The sequence below is a fragment of the Onychomys torridus genome, chromosome X (assembly GCF_903995425.1).
Source record: "Onychomys torridus chromosome X, mOncTor1.1, whole genome shotgun sequence".
Taxonomy (NCBI): Eukaryota; Metazoa; Chordata; class Mammalia; order Rodentia; family Cricetidae; genus Onychomys; species Onychomys torridus.
The window spans coordinates 9928013-9949468 of record NC_050466.1 but is presented as its reverse complement, the minus strand read 5'-3'; the positions used below and the strand labels follow the sequence as shown (position 1 = coordinate 9949468).

Genomic DNA, 21456 nt, shown 5'->3' with positions numbered 1-21456 from the left:
AGTGACTTTTGAGCTCAAAGCCAAATGGAGGTGAGCCAGCTGACTTTTCTGAATGCAGATTTTCAGGGTAAAAGAGATCTTCCATTTTTCGTCAAATAATGGGGTTCCTGGATTTGAAGGCATACTTTGCTTTAGTACATGAACTTTCATTTAACAGAAGTATTTTTTTCTAACATCTCAATTACTTTTCAATGTCTGGGAGGACTGCCTTTATTAAGTGAGCAGCTGAAGTTCTTCCATTTCTAGCATGTTGATGTTGAAATCTTCTGAAGAAATCTGCAATTTGAATGAACAGCTGCTATGTGATGACACACTGGTGTCTGAAGAGCTTCACAATTACATGCTAAGTTCAAATTCAAGACTCTCACAGTGGTTCATATTCAACCCTATTTGGTTCTTAGCACTTGCACCTCCAGAGTCCCTGTTCCCATCTTACTGTAGTCCACCGTACCAGTCCAAAGCAGATGTCTTAAGAGATTTTGAGGAACACATCTTTTCCAGATTTCCTCTGCCTTTATAAACTTAGAATACATTCTTGATTTGAGATAAAGGGTAGAGTTCAAAATCCCTTTGTTTTCGTCAGGGTGTTGCTCTCCTGCCACCAGTTTTTCAAGACTCTTGATTGTGTCCTTTCTGCTTTAAATATTGTAGAGGCGACAGGTATTCTCCCGCAAGGTGGCTAACGTGTGAGACAGTGGCTCATTTTTGATTCTGGCAATTTCTTGCACAATATGCAGGCCCATGCCTGGGTGGGCATACTGGCAAAGGCTTTTGGGAACCCCACGAGGTAGAAAGTAAGGAGCATCAGTTTCAACAAGAATTCTCTCTAGAGGAATTTTCTTTAAAGCATCACGTGCCTGCCAGGCAGAAGTGTAAGTAAGAACTGCTGTGAAGCCTACAGACATGTTAGGAAAGTGCTTTAGCAGGGGCTCAATAAGTGGGTAACTGCCAGTGAAGCAATGCCTGTGGATCTTGTAATCATAGGGCACACACTTTTTCATGATGCCTGTTAGATCTTCATCAGCCTCTCGGCAGTGAATCACCAAGGGCTTCTTCAGAGATACAGCTAATCGTAACTGTCGTTCAAATACCTTAACCTGCTCTTGGACGGGTGTGGTGCATTTGTAAGAGTAATCCAAGCCCATTTCACCAAAGGCCACAGCCCTGGGGTGGCGTAAGGCATGCAAGATGTTTCTTTCTTGATACTCATTATAGTAACGTGCAAAATGTGGGTGACATCCAAAGGCCCCCCAAACCAGATCTTCACTTAATAGCTCTTTCCATAGGCCATCTCTTAGGGTACGAGGATCACAGAAATCAGAGATACAGCCCTGAAATTCCTTAGAAAAAGTGTAGCTATAAATTTTCCTGAACTCAGCAAAGCTTCCTTGAAAGGACAACTTGGAAAACAGCATGTCCAAATGACAATGAGTATCGATGAAACCTTCCATTTGGCTTGGACATAAGCAGCTCCTGTGTAGCAAATCAGATGCACATGCTCCATGAATATATGGCAGCTCATCCTCTTGATATGTGTTCTTTGCCTGTGCCTCTGTACCTCTGGAGGATAAAATTATGCGGGAATTCCAGTATTCTGCATCATCTACTCCCTGCATATGACTGATCCTCTCTTCCGAGGTCATTGTATAGTAAGAATAACCAACTGGGATGTCCTTTATGACTGTCTTATCCATGGATGATGATGTGGTGGTGGTGCTGCTGCTGCTACTGCTTCTGTTGCTGGGATACTGAGAAATCTTGGTACTGCTTGCCCAAGAGCTTGCATAGTCATTCCAAGAGCTATAGCATGAATTAGACTGTGGGAGCTCATTCTTATTCTTGTAGGATGATGGCTGTGAAATGGCTGGGTGGCTCGGTGAGAATGTTTCATCCTGAATGAATCTGGCTGTATACTTATTAACATTAGACCTGTCATTTCCTGAAGAATTAGAGGCCTCAGTAACCCCCCTTTCTTTAGGCTTTAGGAATAATGAACAGGAGTTATCCACACTCTGATATTCTGGGAGTAAAAGGCTTTTTTCATTACTAAATATATTTTTACCACCAAATAACTCTTCGCTAGGCATCTTATAACGATTCAGAAGCCACTTCCTCTCTCCAAAGCTACCTATCTTCGGAGGCTGAGATGCAAAAGGAACATTTCTGTATGGTCTTCTGCCCAACTTAGGATGCTCCATTCTTGCCCCTTGTGCCATAGTAAACTCTACTGGGACTTTAGGGGTCTCCATTTGGGGATTAGTAGGCTCTGCTACAGGGTTTCGAAGGACTGCTCCAGGCATTACATGCTGCCCTCCAAGCTTGGGAGGCTCCACCCCCGGCTTTGCAGGCTGCCCTCCAAGCTTGGGAGGCTCCACCCCGAGCTTTGCAGGCTGCCCTCCAAGCTTGGGAGGCTCCACCCCGAGCTTTGCAGGCTGCCCTCCAAGCTTTGGAGGCTCCACCCCGGGCTTTGCAGGCTGCCCTCCAAGCTTTGGAGGCTCCACCCCGGGCTTTGCAGGCTGCCCTCCAAGCTTTGGAGGCTCCACCCCGGGCTTTGCAGGCTGCCCTCCAAGCTTTGGAGGCTCCACCCCGGGCTTTGCAGGCTGCCCTCCAAGCTTTGGAGGCTCCACCCCCGGCTTTGCAGGCTGCCCTTTAAGCTTTGGATACTCCACCCCAGGTTTTAGAGGCTCCCTTCCAGGCACTGAAGGCTGTGCTACCAACCTAGGAGAGGCTCCAGACTTAAACGCCACTCCAGCCTTCGGATGAGCCCCTCCATCCTTGGGGAGCTCCACTCCAGACTTTGCTCCAGCTTTAAAATGCTCAGCTCCAGCCTTAGGAAGCTCCACCCCAGGGTTAGCAGGGCCACCTGGCCTGGATTTTACACTAGCACCAGGCTCCCCCTTTCCCCTTGGGGTGCCAGCTTCACCCTTTCCTCTTGGGACACCATCCTCCCCCTTTCTTCTTGGGGTATTAGCCTCTCCCTTTCCTTTTGTGACACCAGTTTCCTCATTTTCTTTCAGGGTACCAGCCTCCTCCTTTTCTTTCAGCGTACCAGCCTCTTCCTTTCCTTTGGGGACACCAGCTTCCCCCTTTCCTTTTTGGGTACTAGCCTCCTCATTTCTCTTTGGGGCACTAGTCTCCCCCTTTCCTCTTGAGGCACCAGCCTCCCCCTTTCCCTTTGGGGCACCAGCCAGCCCTTTTGCCCTGGAAGCCATTTCTTTTCCTTTTAGAGCACTCCCCCTTTCTTTTTGTGTTGATTTTCCCAGGATGGTTTGGATAGCTTTCTGGTAAATCACTGAAGAACCTTGTTCTTGAACTCTGCCCCTCTTTTTCCGGGACTTTTTTTGTTCCTCAGTCTTATTTTGACTTTCGGCTTCTGCTGTAAATTCAGAGTTACGGGAGCCATGTTTGTTACGACTGTAGGCATCCTCTAGAGAAGCCATCTTTAAGAAACTGGATGGTGGTAGGCAGTTTCGGAGGCAGCACTACTACCTGGAGTTAAGGGGGAGAAAATTTGCTGTGAGATGAGCCACAGGAAAAGTTTCACAATAGAATTCACAAAGTCTTCCTTCTGGGCTTTTTAGCCCTTGAGCCTTTAGGGCCTCTAGCCCTCACCAAATCATTTCACCAAGCCCCTGGGGCAACCGAATTTGCTATCGGAGGGGTTCTTACCTCAGCACCACTCAAGCGGTACTAAAACTCACAGGGCTCTTTCTGCAATGCCTCAGGAACCTTTCTTCATATTTCACGTTTGTTCAGGAATTGCCAAAGACCTTCCACCTCACTTTCAAAGTGCTTCGGAAAACTTCGCAACCAGGATTCTTGAGAGGTGAGACAGAGCGACTGAACACCACAACAAGCTTCCTTAGAATGGCGAGCGCTTTCGGTTTTAGATCCTGTTTCCTGTTTGTTAAAGTACTTCCGGTTCATCAAAAATGTATGCTTTGGCTTGGGGTTCAGGGCCCCTCCTCCTGACTAAGGAGACCTTCCATCTAAGGGCTAGCAGGACAATACCCCAGGCTCCAGCATTCCTCTTATTCACAGTGGATAGACAGAAGCCCAGAGCAACCTCCTGAGCCCCACCCCTTCTCACGGCATTTCTGTTAAGTCCTCTAACCTTTCTTGTGGCTAGATACATAGTCCTAGCTAGACCTCCAGTGGTAAGCTGTAGCCATCATTGTCACCATTTTGTATGTATTTGGGTCAATTGCCTTACCAGTTTCCACTATGCTCTCTCCCTTCTTGTAGCTTTTGTTGCTCTGCCTCCATTAGGAATAGTACAGTTGTGGCTTTGAAAGCACAGTTTAAAGCTATGTACTACCCCTTCTCCTCCTCTACCCCTTAAAACTATGTACTCCCTCCTCTCATGCTCTTTCTCTCCTCCCCGATTCTCTACCACCACCCTCCTCTCCCACTCTATCCTCCTCCCTACACATTTTTTTCCTTTTATGAAATCCTAGAATGCCCTTTGGTGTTCTGTCTTCCTGCCCCATTGTGGCCTCCTGCAGTATCCATATCTTTCCTTATACCATGCACGGCCACCCTCTCCCCATTTTTTTTGAGGGAGAAAATTGAAAGAGGTTGATTTATTAACATAAAGCAGATAAGACATCAAGTATTTAGTCCCGCTCTTTTCAAATAACATAGTTATAGTTGTAGTCTTTAAAAAGCATAATTTAAACCTACATACTTCTTAAAACAATTATGAGCTATAGCCATAATTTTTAACATAACATTTCTACATGTCTGACATAGTTTTCTTATTGCTATGTGGGTCTCAAAAACATACTAGTGAGTTTGTAATATTCCAGGGAAAATCTCCCTCTTCAAACTCTTCAGGTCCCTTCATTCTCTTTTCCCTTTATAATTAAAAAAATGCAGTAAGAACATCTTTGCAACTTTTAAGTTTTTCCTTTTCTTTTCTTTTTATGGTTTTTTTTTTTTTTCAAGACAGGGTTTCTCTGTGGAACAGCCCTGGCTATCCTGGAATTTACTCTGTAGACCAGGGTGGCCTCAATCTACCTGCCTCTGCCTCTGAATCTTGGTTTGATTAAAGGCTTACATTTAAGTTTTTCCAGTTTGATATTTTTCCCTTTGGATTATGGGGCCAGACTTCTTGAGAAGTACTATAGGATTTTACAAATTGCTCCATATTGTCTTAGGAAAACTACAGTAATTACAAATTTCTTATGAAGTGGGGCTTGGTGGTACTTCTGTAGCACTGTAGTACCAGGTACCCAGGAGTTCATGGCTAGCCAGGAACAGAGCAATAATCTGTTTCAGGATAACTTCAAACCCTCCATGATTAACAGCTCATTTAACAGAAGAAATGCACAGGAACAAACCCATGTCCTCACTGCAATTTTAATTGGACTTACATGATAATTTTTCTTTTCTTTCAAGACAGGGTTTCTCTGTGTCACCCTGGCTGTCCTGGAACTCGCTCTGTAGACCAGGCTGGCCTCAAACTCACAGAGATCTGCCTGCCTCTGCCTCTTGAGTGCTGGGATTACAGGCACCAGCCACAGCTTCCCAGTTTATCTGATAATTTCTTAAAATGAACATTTTATTTGTTGACCTCAAATTATTTTTCTAATTTCTTTTGTACAGCCCTTTTTAAAAAATGTAGAAAAGATATTATAAAATAAACCCCCATTTTGCTTCCTTTCATATTTTTCTTTTTTAAACTTTTTATGGTATCCCACCTTCCTATCCTGTGGTGGCCTCCCAACCTTTCTGCCCTTCATCCTACGTGCTTTCTTTCACCCCAACTCCCTATTTTTATGTGTGTGTGGTGCTGAAAGGGGTTGGTTTGTTAGTCTAATGCTGATAGTTCATCTGGTTTGTATTTGGTGCTTATAATTTATTTGGCTGGGGATATACAACCAGCTTTCTTAAGTTTGTCATTTTGTTGATTTGTGATTCTTTTATTATGTATTAAATTCCTGTATGCAATAGAATCTATTCTTTCCTACCCTCTAGTGTATGTCTCATCAGTCTGGTTTTGTACTCTTTCAGTAATTGAGGTATTCAAGTATAAAATCGGGATGAACTAGATCTCTTTTACTCTTTAATTTTTACTGATATCTTTAATAGGTCACCTAGCTTATATTATTAGGTTTACTTAGAAATATTATGATTTAATTCATAATACCAATGAACTATCCAACTATTTCAGTCTGCATATCCATAATTCATTTGTAGTCAAATTTTTCTGTATCATCTGGCAAATGTTTTAAGTTTTGTATGGATTCAAGTTTTTAATTAAAACTACTTTGGTTATATAATTTTAAAATTTTATTATATTTATTAATTTATTTAGTGTATATGTAATTGTTTATGCAAGCAGGTGTGCTACTGTGTGCATGTGGATGTCAGAAGACAATTTGCAGAAATGGGTATTCTCTTTCCACCATGTGTGTTCTGTTAGCATTTAGGCATCTGTACGGGCCTACCCTTAGGGTCCTGACAGGATATGTCCTTAGCTGCAGCCACTAACAGCACCCCCTGTGTGTATTGACTACATTACTTTATAAAAGGTGGGGCTTGCCCATCTCCTGTCTCTTTTTCTTTCTTTCTCTTCCTTCACTCTCATCCCCAGGGACCAGTATCTGCCCCCTTCTCTGCCCCCTACTCCCCTCCCCTCAATAAACCTTCCATGTGGGCCCTGCCTATGGTGTGGCTCCTTGCCACTTTTAAAATACAACATTTTGTGCTGTGACTTGGATAGGCTCTCCCAGCAGTCTGAGACATGATGGGACCCTGGAACCTGGTCTGCCCACAACAGCCCTACTTTCCCACCTAATGGATCACTGGGACTCTCCATCCAACACTGACAATTGGTAAGCCTCCCCCTTCTTCACTTCTGGCCATTTCCCATGAGTCAGGCTATGTTTCTCAAGCCAGTCCTTGCCTTCTGGCTTTTCTCAAAGTCCTGGTACAAGATGTCTGTGTCTCACTTTGCTCTTAGCCCATCAGCTCCTGTTTTTTGTTTTTTGGGTTTTTTTTGGGGGGGGGATGATGATCCACTGAGCAGCCTGTGCCTCTTTATCAGTCCTTGCTGAATATCTGGGATGCTGGAGATTCCAGCCATTGGATCTTCTCTACCTCACTCATGGAAAATGCGCCTACCACCATACCTACCACCTGACTTAAGGGCTACACTTATCCACCCTTGTCCCAATACCCCTTAGATATCAATTCAAATGGCTGCTTACTGGTAATTCATGGGATCTTTGAAACTTCTGCCAAGATCTAATAGATGGAAGATGGTACCCTGTTTTTAAGCTTTTCCAAGCCCTTCTCTCTGTTCTTTCTTCCTGCTCTACTCACCTCCTGCTAGCTGTGCCTCCCTGGTAAGCTGCATTTCCCCTGCCCAGCCTCTGTCAAAGCAGTTACCTGGTCACCTGTCTTCAGGTCCTTTTCCATGGCATGTGCACCCTTTAAAAGTGCCTGCCAGGCAGAGCTCATCCTCTTTGCCTGGTCTCCTGCCTCTTATTCCTCTCCTTGCCTCCCATTCCCTCTCTTGCCTTTTCTTTTCTCCTTGCTTCTCCTCCTCTTGTCTGCCTGCCTCTCTCAAGTCCCCACTCTGATGCCACCTTTCACTCTTTCACCCTTCCACTCTCCCTCCTTTAAACCTCTTGCACTAACTTGCATATGGCATGTTTGCTTAGTGGCATACCTTGTCAGGATTGGCCAAAGGTACCCACATCATGCTAGGACCCTAACCAATTGCTCCACCCACAGCAGATCTGTTCTCTTCCACCTGCAACAAATCTGCTTTCTCATTCTCCAACAGCTTTGCCTTCCATTCAATACCAACAGTTGGGTCTCTGGTGGGGTCACCAGCCTCTGACCATTCCCTAGATGTGAGGCTTCATTTCTTGAGCACAGTCCTCTCCTCGCCTTCTGGCCTTTCTCGAAGTCTTGGTACCAGGTGACTGTGTCTCTTTTGGGCTCTTAGCCCTCAGCCCCTGTTCTTGTATGACAACTACTGAACAGCTTGTGCCCACTTAATATGATCCTCCCTGGATCCCTGGGACACCAGAACATTCAAGCTTTTGGACCTTCTCTCTGCCTCATCCTTGGGAACTGTGTCATACCCCTCCTCGCTCACATTGGGATGTCTTTTGGAGACCTACTGACCATTTGTTGGGCCAGGCATTTGGGGAACCAAAAAGGAATTCTCTACTTTCTTTTTCTTTGCTTCAAGACCTGCTTGTGTCTGTCTGCTCTCCCTCTCTAAATGTTCTGTCTCTTCACTGCAATGTGTGAAGCAGAGATGGAGAAGCCAGCTTTGTCTTGCTCAGCACACACTGGTTCTCCCTTTCTGTATACTCAACTCCTGTTTCATTCTGTATGTATGTGCATGTAACTATTAACAGCAACCACTTGGCTCTCCTCCATCTTGGCTGTGACCTCATCATGATTTCTTGTGAGCTCCAGGGAGTCGACTTAGATCCACCTCAAACAGAGTCTTGCCAGGTCCAAGAGGCACTGGATGGTTCCACAGAGCCTAGACAGTGAAGTGAAACAGCCAGCTCCCCTAGGACATGGTCAGCATCCCAGCTCTCCCAGGTCCCCCAGAAATGATCGACATCCCCCAGGCCAGCAGGAAGCAGTCTTGAAAACATGGCACCCTTATTCCCGCCTCACCTGCTACCCCTTCTAATTCCTTACCTTTTATAATAAACAAAGGGGAGGAATGTTAGCATTTAGACATCTGTGCTGGCCTGCCCTTAGGGTCCTGACAGGATATACCTTAGCTGCAGCCACTAAGAGCACCCACTGTGCACATTTGCTACATTTCCTTATAAAAAGTGGGCCTTGCCCACCTCCCCTGTCTTTCTCTTCCTTAACTCTCATCACCAGGGACCAGTCTCTGCCCCCTTCTCTGCCCTTTCTGTCCCCTCCCCTCAATAAACCTCCCATATGGGCCCTGTTGTATGGTGTGACTCCTTCTTGCTGTTTTTAAAATACAACAGGTTCCAAAGAATTGAATTTAGGCCATCAGGATTGATAGTGAGTTTCTATCTGATGAGCCATCTTGCTGGTCCTGTGTATAATTTTTTTTTTTTATTGTGAACATACTTCCTCCTATTGTATTTTCTAACTAGAATATTTTTAATTTGGTTGTGGTTATAATGAAATTTTAATTTTTACCTATTTAGCTTTTGCTTCTCTGCCCATAGTGACATGTTTTATTTCTTCCTAATATTTTTATTTCATTTCTTTTTATATTGTCCAGAACTTCTAAAGACAGTACTAAATAATGATGCTTTTGGATGTATTGTCCTGTTCTTGACAATGGTAGATAAATATGAAGTTGGTTATTAAGGTTGTTTTAAAGCAGATACTTTATAATCTTGTTAAAGAATTACCCTGACATTTTAAACCATATAGTTGCACGTTTCCTAATTTGAAACCATTTTGATGCCTTTGAGGAAAATGCTGCTTTTTGTATAGGTGGCTCATAACTGTTAATGGAATGCTATAAATTGCTTGCATTTTAGTTAGGCTCTTCTGTAATTCATAAGTAATGAAATCTCTCTCTAGCAGTATTTCTTGATGGTGGCTTGCACTGGGGACCCTTAAAATTCAATGATTTCTGAGATAACTTTTTTGTTAAGGGCATGGTGTAAGTGGGCATGTAGGGGTAGAGGTATAGAGGTATTGGGGGTATGAGGTGGCCCAAGCATTAGGAGTGTAAAGGTTCTGAAATGATTCAAATGTAAAGCCAGCTCAAGAATTATTGCTTTGTAGTTTACTGGGTTTTTTTAATGGTGTGTTTATCAGTCAAAGGAATTAACTTTTTAAGCTGTCCATCTTTTTGGTATCCTGAGGGAATTAATTACATTATATAGTCCTTTTCCTTTCTTTCACAGGAAAGAAATTCATTAGTAAATCCCCTTGGTTGGAACATTTTTGGGGGATAATTGGAGGAATTTTTTTTCACATTTGTGTAAGACGAATTGCTAAACAGTTTTATTAATAAAAAACCTGGAGCCAGATATTGGGGTGAAAACTCAGAGATCAGAGAAGCAGAAAGACGCCAGCCACATTCTTACTGCTAGGAATCCTCTGCCCAAGAGAGAGCTACTTCCTGTATACTCATGCCTATATGCCTGTTCTCTCCCTCCCATCTCACTTTCTCTCTCCGCCCAGCTACATCACTTCCTCTTTCTGCCCAGCTCTATCACATTCGGTATGTCTGTACAGACCTCCAGACCCCTATGGCTAACTAGTGCTGGGAATTAAAGGCCTGTGCCACCACGCCTGGCTCTGTTTCCAATGTGGGTTGAACTCACTGAGATCCAGATGAATCTTTGCCTTCTGAATGCTAGGATTAAGGGTGTGTGCTACCACTGCCTGACCTCTATGTTTAATATAGTGGCTGGCTTTTTCCTTTGATCCTCAGATAAGCTTTATTGGGGTGCACAAATAAAATATCACCACTCATCTGAGCTATATTAGCTTATTTGTTGTTTTTGGTAACTCATAATTATACAAATTAGTTTTAATTTAAACCAAATTTAAACATTTTTGTATATAATTATAAGATGATTTATCTTGTAAGTTTTAGATCTTATGATGAGTCTCATTTCTGATTTTATTTATATTCTCTCTTGATAAGCATTTTTAAACTCTTAACCAGTTTAATTGTTGAAGATACTTTGGGATTATTTGTTGCGTTTTATTTTTCTTTCAATTTCATCTACCTTGTTTTTTTTCAGTCTAATTTTCTTTATGATACATTATTATTTCATACCTTCTTTAGTATTTCATAATTTAGGTCAGAGTCTTTTTTATAAAATAGAGCCTAAATATTATAATTAATAAATATATTTTGGCAGGGATAGGATCAAACTCAGGCCTTTGTGTATGTTCAGTTGCATTATAGCCTCAGTACCCCCTTGTCTTTGTTAGGGTTCCTATTGCTATGAAGAGACACCATGACAACTCTTATAAAGGAAAACATTTCACTGAGGTTGGCTTACAGTTTCAAAGGTTCAATCCATTATCATCATGGTGGGACATGGTGCGTGCAGGCAGATACGATGCTGGAGATGGAGCTAAGAAGTCTTCATCTATGATCCACAGGCTACAGGAAGTGAACTGAGTGTCACACTGAGCAAAGCTTGAGCAAAGGGGACCTCAAAGCCCACCCCAGAGTGACACACCTCCTCTAATAGGTCCACACCTACTCCAACAAAGCCACATCTCCTAATATTGCCACTCCCTTTGGGGACCATTTTCTTTCCAACCACAACACCCCTCTTGCTCTTTTCTGTTCTATCTCATCCTACCACCACCCCCTATTTTCTTCCTTACCTTATCTCCCTGTCTTTCTTTGGAAACAGGATCTTACTGTGTTATCTTGGTAGGCTTGGAACTGCTGTGCTCAAGGGATATTCCTAGCACAGGTTCTTGAGTGCCTGGGTCTACAAGTGCATGCCAGTATGTCCAGCTTCCTAAACATTTTACATTTCAACTGACCTGTGACGCTGATCTCTCTTTTTAAAATGTCGAACCTTATTGGACATTATTGGTATTTCATCTTTCCTAACAGCTTCTCTAGAAATTGATGTGTAAGATTTTGACATAATTTTCTTTTCTTTGAGACAGGGTCTCACTGTGTTTTTCAGATTCCCAAATTTCCTGTATCCCAGGTCCTCTCCTCCTCAGAACTGGAAACACAGGTGGCAGACACTATAACTGTGTTACATTTAGATGTTTGATTCCTGAGTAATAGTCCCTATAATTTATGATTTATTTTAAACATCTCTTCACGTTTAAAAATTACATGATTTGTTCTGAGAGATTAGGCTATTGCTTTAGCCATGTTATTATATCTCCTACTCTTTTATGGATGATGGACAGACTTCTATTATGTATCAGTGCTGCACTAGACAATAATCTGATAATAATTTAAGTGTAAAACAGGGATCTAAACGAATGTGAAAATCCAGCTTGGACTATGCAGTTAAAAGCAAATAACTAATTTGGCATGAAAATAAGTTTAACTTTTCCACTGAAGCTAAATTTGTACTGTGTGTTATGTTATAACAAGTTACCAATCAAAATGTACTTTTGACTGCTTTGAATTTCTCAACTTTAATTATAACATGGTCTTGAATTCAGAAATATGAACATTAATTTTTCCCTTCAAAAACAAGTTTTTCCTTATATACCTATCTTTCAGAGTTGATTTCATATTCTGTAATCTCTATGATCAAAATTTTCCATGATGATTAGGCAGGTAACCTCATATAATAAATACTGTAGGGCCTTTGGAGGCATGTGGTGAACTGAAGTTCACACACTCTGCCAAATGACATTTCACGTTCTGTTTTCAAGAAAATTGCATTTTTAAAGGGAGAGATGGCAAATTGCTCAGTGGGTAGAGGTGTTTGCTACCAAGCCTACAGACCTGAGTTTGATCCCCAGGCCCCATATGGTGTAAGAAGAGAACTGATCCTTGCAAGATGTATTTTGAACCATAGTATATGCATGTACACACACAGAAAGAAAGAAAGAAAGAAAGAAAGAAAGAAAGAAAGAAAGAAAGAAAGAAAGAAAGAAAGAAAGAAAGAAAGAAAAAGAAAGAAAGAAAGAAAGAAAATTTCAAGCAATTATATCCTCTGGGTTTAATCTAGTGTCTGTTAAACTTGCAAATTATGTTAAAACATTGTATCATCATCTCCATTATTTGTTTTTCTGAGACTCTCACTTTGTAGCTTAGGTTGACACTGAACTCACTATTGCAATGAAATGGTGGCAATCCTTTTGCCTTAGCCTCCCAAGTGCCAGGATTATAGGCATTACTCACCAGACTAGATTCATAGTTATGTTTCTATAAATTTTCATTTTTAACAGATTTTAAATTCCTTTTTCTGGATTCTCTGGTAGATGGAGTTCATTTGTCTTTGAAATCACTTATTTTTATATTTACTTCTTTAGTGTAGATGGAGTGTGAGTATGGGTACACATGTGCCATGGCACATATAAAGGACAACTTTTGGGGGGGTGTTCTATGTTTCCACTTTAATTTTAAGGAAAGGACTCTTGTTTCCTACTTGGTCATGGGTACAACTGCTGCAAACCTGAACTACTGCATCTGGCTTTTTAAATTTTTTTCCATGGGTTCCAGGAATTGAACTCAGATCATCAGGCTTGTATGCAGGCACTTTTATCTGCTGAACCTTATTGGCTTTGATATCACTTTTAATCTTTTGGGTGTCTCTTCACTCACATCATGACTGCACAACAATTTACCATTAAAATGAGCCCCTTGTTGGGTTTTCATAAGTGAAATTGAAATGTTAATTGTGTACATGATATAATGCCGTGGTTATTCCACATCGACAAAATGCACATCAATTTATCCATTAGGAGTTTCAGTTACTCTCATTATAATATACATTTGTAGGCTGGAGAGATGGCTCAATGGTTAGAAGCACTTACTGTTCTTGCAAAAGATCTTTGTTTAGTTTGCAGTATTGACATACATGGTGGTTCAGAACTACCTGTAACTCCAATTCCAGGAGATCCATTGCCTTTTTCTGACCTTGGTGGGCTCATGCATGCAAGTGGTACACATACATATCCTCAGGTACATACTATTAATATATATAATATATGTATATATATAATAGATATAATATATGTATATATGTATAATAGATATAATATATGTATATATGTATATTCATACTCTTACTATAACAATAAAAGAAAACATAATGTTAAGTCATTCCAGGAATAATGAGCTCATTTTTATCAGAAGCACACACTTCAAAAGTATCACTGGGGTTACAGACACAAGTGTAACCACACTCAGCTTTTGAATCTCCAGTACCCACATCAAAAGCTGAATGTGGTTACACTTGTGCCTGCTACCTTAGTCCTTCGAAGGGGCAGAGACAAGAGAATTACTGAGCCTTCTTGGCTGTCAGCCTAGTTCCAGGTTCAGTGTCTGATCCTGTCTTAAAGTAATATGGAAGAGAATGATAAAGCAGGACATCTGATGTCGTTCTCTGATCTCTAGAATACAGTCATGTATACCGCATAAACACCAAAAGCCAATTAAATGCAAAAGACAAAGGGAATATTTAAATGGAGCTTTCAATGAGTCTGGCTCACCTTAAGCTTGAAATCATAGAAACATTGTTCCATCAATTGTCCTCAATTTTTGTGTCCTTCTATATGAGCAGGTCATTCTGTCGAGAGTGATTTCAAAGGTTAAAGACACATGCAATTCATGTCACATGGCACAAAAGAGTTACGATTAAAGTGGTTTTCCAGAAGAGGCATGTACTTAAATATGTGGTGAAAAGGATTTTTTTCTTGTTGGGGGATGGTTTTCCAAAGTGGTTAAGGGATTTTTCTGGAATATTTTTTGTCAGGTCCCAAAGAAACTCAGGGCAAACAGCTAACTGTGGTGCCTAATAGCATACAAAGTACATGCAGGGCACAGGCTTTCTCTACTGTGCACATACTTGTCAAAGTCTTGGCTCCTTTGAACACTTCTCACCCCCTTCTTCTTCCTCTTCCCTTCCCTTCCCCCATTTTCTGATTCCTATATAAATCTACCATTCTAGCTACAAGATCTCTTTGTCCTCTTGTTTCCCTTGGCCTTCTCTCCTCTCTCTCTTCTCATTCCCTCACTCCCCCTATCTCTCTCCTCTTATAGCCCAGGTCGATCTGCTGGCCATGCCTAGTGGATTACTTTCTCTCCCTGCTCAGGATTCTTCCAGATGTCTCTGGCTGTACTCTCTCTCATATCCACAATAAAAACTGTCTTCTTAACTAGACCTTGGAGTGGTCATGCCCTTATTTTCGTTCAATTTTTTTACTGTCTTTACCCTAATTACTTTAGAATCCACTCCATTCTCCATGTACATTGCCATGTCAGAGCTAGATTATTTTGCTTCCTGGAGACATAGTAGGTGGAGTGTGCATGCTTTTAGAAAGCTTCCAGGTCTGCCTTTTTTTTTTTTTTTTTGGTTTTTCAAGACAAGGTTTCTCTGTGTAGTTTTGGTGCCTGACCTGGATCTTGCTCTGAAGACCAGGCTGGCCTCACACTCACAGAGATCTGCCTGGTGCTGGGATTAAAACCACCCGCCCCAGGTCTGCCTTTTTTGAGCTATATCAAAATAATCAGTAGGACTAAGAGGGTAATTTTATCCCAGATCCAAGGTAGCTTTGTGCTGTTTTTAATGGGAAAAATAAATAGATTTTGTTATCATGAAAGAAAAAGTATTTCATGCCTCTGACACACATTTTGAATCCTATTTTGAGATTCTAAAGATAGGCAAACATTTACTTATTGTAGAGCAAAAAGATGGGCTTATTACTTTAATATAGTTTCTTTGTTGTAACCAGAGGGTGGTGAAAGACAAATTACCCTTGCATACTATTACCTAGATTGTATATCTGTTCTCTTAGCTGATGCATAGAGTGTCTTAGGAAAAACCACCTTTTTTTCTTTAACAAAGATTATACAGGGCATAGATTTATTGATTTTAAGTTTGCTGATTTTTTCACAGTTTCTAATTATGATTTCAACAGGTATTATCTTTTGATGCCTATGTGGAAGATGAAGTGCCTGATAAAAGACAAGAAAAGTATAGAATAAGATACTATAAAATCTATTTCTACCCTGAAGATGACACCATTCAAGTAAATGAACCAGAAATGATAAATAGCGGACTGCCTCAAGGTATCTATTTAAAACAGCATTATGATTCTTTTGTTTCTAATTCATGCCTTATATATTGCTTGTCTTTACCTTTTTGAAAGGCCTCATGCTAATATTTGGGCATCTCAGTTATACACGGCAATGAATATAAACATGATGTTAGCCTGTAGTTCCTGATAATAATTTATCATATTTCTCTTACCTATAACTTACTTACAACTCAACATAGGCCATTTTTCTCCTCTGCCTATAGTATGCTAATATAGCAAACTCCTGTGTCTGTGACCATGTCATCAAACCTTTTGGTTTCTTTGGCATTACTTCATCACTTCATTACATCATCCAGGATGCTATTGCTTCTCCTTTCTTGGGAGAAAAGAAAGTGCTTCTTCCCTGTAATTTTCAGGGTGCTATTGTTTCTTTTTTCTTGAATTTGCTGCCTGCCTTTTGTGTTATCCTGGCTCTCCTTACCTATAGCTTACTAACACTATTTATGGTAATTATCATGACTTTGATATTTGTTTAACTGTGGTAGTTAGTTTTAGCATTGCTGTGAACAATTTCTGATAGAAACAACTTAAGGGAGGATGTACCTGAATTGCTCATTGTTTTAGCTCAGCATTGAGTACCAGGGAGCATGGAGCATAGTGGAGCAGCTGACATGATGATCAGCCAGCAGAGTAGAAAACTAGCAGGCCAGGACAAGCTAAGACTGCCAATGATATGCCCAATGACCTACTTCCTTCAATTAGACCCCACTTGCTACAGTTCTACATCCTCCAAAATGATTTGAATCCATTGATGGGTTAATTCCTTCATTATGCTCTCAGTTATCCTATTTATTAGGTCAGCACTGTCCTAATCTAATCATTCTGGAAATGCCTTCACAGATGTAACCATGATATGTTTTTCTAGTTTCCTGGTGTTTCTGAGTCCAATCAAATGGACAAGATTAACTACTATAGTATCTCAACAGAGCCCTGTTCCTTCACTCTATGCATGCCTGTAGTCTTTATCTGTATCCCACTTCTGCTGTAGATGAGAGTTAACCTGTAGCCACAGAGAAGCTGATACTAGAGATCAAAGGAGATGACATTTCTTTTAGTGCTATGGTTCTTCCTCTGGAGTGAAGATGCTGTCAAAGGATAGCAACCAGGACAGGGACCGGAGTGACAATTTTTCAAGTATAAGACAGAGCAGTATAAAGGGATGTTTGTAATAGGAAGACTCAAGTGTCCTTGATAAATATCTTTGATATCTAAGTGAATGCATTATTTAGATGTTGCTTTTCACTAAGAGCACAGTAGGAATATAGCAGGAGAGTTGAGTGTTTGGTCATGGTGACTTCCTAGTGTCTCTTATTCTCCAAAGAGCCAGGATTTTTGACAGAGAGAGAGAGAGAGAGAGAGAGAGAGAGAGAGAGAGAGAGAGAGAGAGAGAGAGAGAGACAGAGACAGAGACAGAGACAAGAGAGAGGGAGTTGTTTTTGGAGTATTGCCACCTGCAATATTTCAGACGTTGAAACTTCCCTCTCTGACTACAATCTCTATCATTTTTCCTTTCCCCATTTCCTCATACTTAACCTACTATCCTGCTCTTGATTTTCAGCAAAACACACATCCATATCTTTTCTCTTTGCTGTTACTCAAACTTAATGCTGTTCTCATTGTTTGATTATGGGAATGGGACATTGGGAGACATGGACTCCCTGTCTACAATGTCCATTTCACTCATTAGCTGTTCTTTATGTATATAGACACACTCTCCCATAGACCAACAAAGAAAAGGATCATGGGCCAAATTAAAATGAGTGACTCACATAATACATTAAAATAATTTAAAATGCATAGTGAGGGCTAGGAATGTAGCTTAGTTATAAAGCCCTTGCCTAGCACATGCAAGGCCCTGGGTTCCATCTCCCACACTGCAATAATCAAACCAACTAACCAAACAGACTGACATTAGGGAAAAATGCAGTGAGTATCAGGGGGAAAGACACTTTGGACCAAGTGTAAATTGAGGAAAAGTATATTCTGCCTGAGTCTGGGGTAGACAGTACCCCCCACACCTCTACTCTATGAGCCTTGCTAGCAAGTAGTGTGGTTTAGAGACCAATATCGAGAGTTAAGCAAGGAGAATTACAGACAGGAGGAGCTTTGGGCCAAAGGTTCACACTTACTCAGATGGATCAATATGAGGAGATGTATGCTTGGCCACAGCATGAGCTCGCCAGTAATCCTACTGAATAGTAATAGGTTTTGTGTTTCTCGGGCAGAGTGCACTTGGGGCCAAAATGGATGTCACCAATGAATGAGTGGTCGAATTAAGGTCTCATGAATATTGAGTATTCATGAATATTTAGTGACTTGTATATTTAGTGTACATGAATATTTAGAGTCCAGGTGCCTCATATATATTTAATATTTACTGAAAGTTCATTGTTTTAGTCTTTCCATCCTTCCTTTATATATTTAACAAATGCATTTCCTACTTACTACTTTCTTATTGTTATGTCTTATGACTTCTTCCCATGTTGAATAAGATGTTTGCTTACTAACTACTTATTTAGGCCTAATTTATTCCTCCATAGTGATTTAAAGAGGAAATTGGGGTGTATGCAGGCTTCTGAAAAAAATCAAGGATTTTTTTTTGCCTGATAGTGTAGTTTTATTGTGTCTGGTATATGGAATGATGAATTTGGAGCCAGTCAGCACTAACTGCCAAGAAGTATTTAGTGAATACCTATCTCTGTAAAGCCCAAGAATGGAGGATAGAACATGAAGTTTGTTGCTGTGGTGTGTTGGGAGGCATTACACCTTCAAAGGACTGTTGTGACATCTACATGATGATACTCACCAGGCAGTTAGAACCTTGGAGGGAAAAATAAAACCAAGACTAGAAACCTGGATTGGGAATCAGGCACCCAGATTATAACCAGAATCAGCCTGTTTCCGAGAGTGAGCAGCCCCATTACTGTACATCTCAGGTCCTATACTATCTATTCTCTGACCAGTGTTAATGATTGTACAGTAAATCTTTTAAGAAATACAAAGATACATTAAAAATAAAAAAGGTTCAGGCAATGGTTGCACATGCCTTTAATCTCAGCACTTGTGAGGCAGAGGCAGGCAGATCTCTGTGAGTTCAAGGCCAGCCTGGTCTACAGAGTGAGTTCCAGGACAGCCAGAGCTGTTATATAGAGAAACACTGTCTTGAAAAACCAAAAATAAATAAATAAAATTTAAAGGAGGTTTTCACAGGCTTCAAGGGTAAAAATGGAACATTTTATTTTGTGAAGGGACAAGCATTTTTAGGCTATTGGGGATCATTTTTTCAAATGTAAAGAAGTATTTAAAAATTGTCAGGGCTGGGTGTAGTGGTGCACACCTTTAATTCTAGCACTCACAAGACAGAGGCAGGCCAGACAGAGATCAAGGCTAGCCTGGTCTATGTAGTTAGCTTTAGGACAACCAAGACTCTGTAGAGAGACCTTGTCCCAATCAAACAAACAAAAACCCAATAATAATAACAAAATAATCAGCAAATATATATTAGAAATGTTTGAAATATTGAACATAAAGAGAAAATTATAACATTTTATTTTTGTGACCACGTGTTAGTATTAGGTACATGGACAGTTGTTGCTTTAGCAAAAAATACTTTCTAAAGATTTATTTTTATTTGCTTTAGTGTTTTCCTGCATGTATATATGTGTACTACATGTAATGTCTGGAGCCTGTGTATCCCAAAGAAGGCATTGAATCCCCTGGAATTGGAATATTAGAGTTACAGACAGTTGTGAGCTGCCATGTGGGAGCTGGGAAATGAATTTGTGTTCTTTGCAATAGCATGAAGTGCTTTTACCTGCTGAGCTGTCTCTGGCTCCTAAAATATTCTTTCTTCCAGGCATTTCCTTACATATTTTGTTCTGGTGTTCCCTAACCAAGCTTTGTTTACTTTTGGATTACCTTTCCTACTGTGACATACTTGTACAAATGGGGACTCGAGGTTACAATATACTCCAAACTTGCATTATTTGCTTGGATTGTTTGATCTTATTATTACTTGTGCATGTGTGCAGGCATATTTGTTTGTGGGGGGGAGGTCACAGATCAACTTCAGGTTCTTCTTTCAATGTTTTCGTAATTTCTTATTATCTTTTTTGAAACATAGTCTAACTATGTATCTGTGGGTATGGCCCAGAAGTTGATATGTAGACCAGGGTGGTCTTGAACTCATTGAGATCCCCCTTGCCTCTGCCTCCTGAGTCTTGGAATTAAATTTGTGTGACACCATGGCTGGCCACCTTACTTTGTGACACAAGCTGTCTAGTTGAATCTGGAGCTCACTGACTCATCTAGGCTAGCTGGCCAGCAAGCCTCAGGGATCTTTCTGTCATCACCGCTATAGCTCTGGGATCTAGACATGTGTTACCATGCCCAGTTTTCTTTTGTTTTGTTTTGAATGTGGTTATTAAGGATTGGAACTTGGGTCCTCAAGCTTGCATGACAAGATTTTATCTACTGAGCCTTCTTAAGGTTTTAGATGAAATCTTACATTCTTGAAGTTTAGTGGCTCTTGTCTAGTAAGTTTTTATTTCATGAAACTATCCAAGAACTGTCCATTGCAACCTCTACAAGGATTTTAGAAAACTATAGTTTTCTTAATTTCAAAGCTCACAAAAGTAGATTCTCATGGCAAGTCAAAATGATTTACTTGAAAATTATTTTTATGTGAGGAGGAAGGAATTTTATTCATAAAGACTTAAGGGAAAGAACCCTGAGCAAAAGACTATTTTAAATGTCTCTGAAAAAAATCAATACTTCTGGTTGGCTTATTGTGACATTTTGTTGGTGAAGATGCAGCTCAGAGGTTGTGGACAGCGTACACAGTAATCATACTGTATAATGATATTGAATTTGTCGACAGTGGAGAAACCTGGTGGGCTATAACAAATTCTGTCAAAAGCAAGCACAAATAACCACTCTGCCATCAGGTTTTGTTTACAGAGAGACCCATTTCTCTTGAAATATTTAATATGATTGTCATTGAGGAAGGTCTACTTAGGCAGTGAATAATTTGAAAACTCATTTAAATGCCTTCTTCAGGCTTTCTTAAGTAATCTAGGAAAAGAAAGTAGACTTGATGAGCTAATGGCTTATGAGCTAATGGCTTAGAGCAGGTAGTCGTTGTGTCTTGAGTTGTCTGCTCCTGCCTCTCATGCATGCACCTATGGATCCTAAGGAAGAAGAGGCTTGGGGTCAAGGTTAGGTGTTATGTACTGATTGTGTTCCTGTTTGCTCTACATGCTTTTGATATTCTTCCAATTTACTGAGAGGCCAGATGTACTCATTCCATGTGGACCTTACAGTTAAGTAATCAGTGCAGCTGGATAAACTGTAATTCCATTTTAGTTGTCTCTGCTATGTTTTCTTCTTTTATAGAGGGATGTTGGGATAACCTAGAAACAAAAAGGCATCTATTAGGGTGGTTCAAAAATATGCATTCAGTTTATCTGCAGATTCTTTTCAGAATAGTGTATTGTAATATACTAGTTCTTGTTGGTAAAATTTGTGTATGTTATAAGTCAAATAAGTGATTGTCACAGTTTAAGTCTTATTTGAATTTCTTGTCAAGACATAGCCCTCTTTGAGGTTATATAATATTATATTTATAGAATTTGTTACCTTTGTGCTGGAATGTATCTAAAACAATTTTACATCAGGCCAGGAATGTCAGGTAAACTCAGAAGCTTAACC

The 21456-nt window shown here is 40.5% G+C and overlaps 1 protein-coding gene across 1 annotated transcript in view; it reads left to right on the top strand.

The window, feature by feature from the left end:
• Efhc2 (EF-hand domain containing 2) overlaps positions 1-21456 on the top strand; it is a 179474-nt gene that overhangs the window by 56905 nt on the left and 101113 nt on the right. Inside the window, exon 3 of the mRNA XM_036174907.1 lies at positions 15568-15718. Within this exon, the coding sequence (XP_036030800.1) occupies positions 15568-15718 (151 nt within the window). The remainder of the gene's footprint in view (positions 1-15567; positions 15719-21456) is intronic.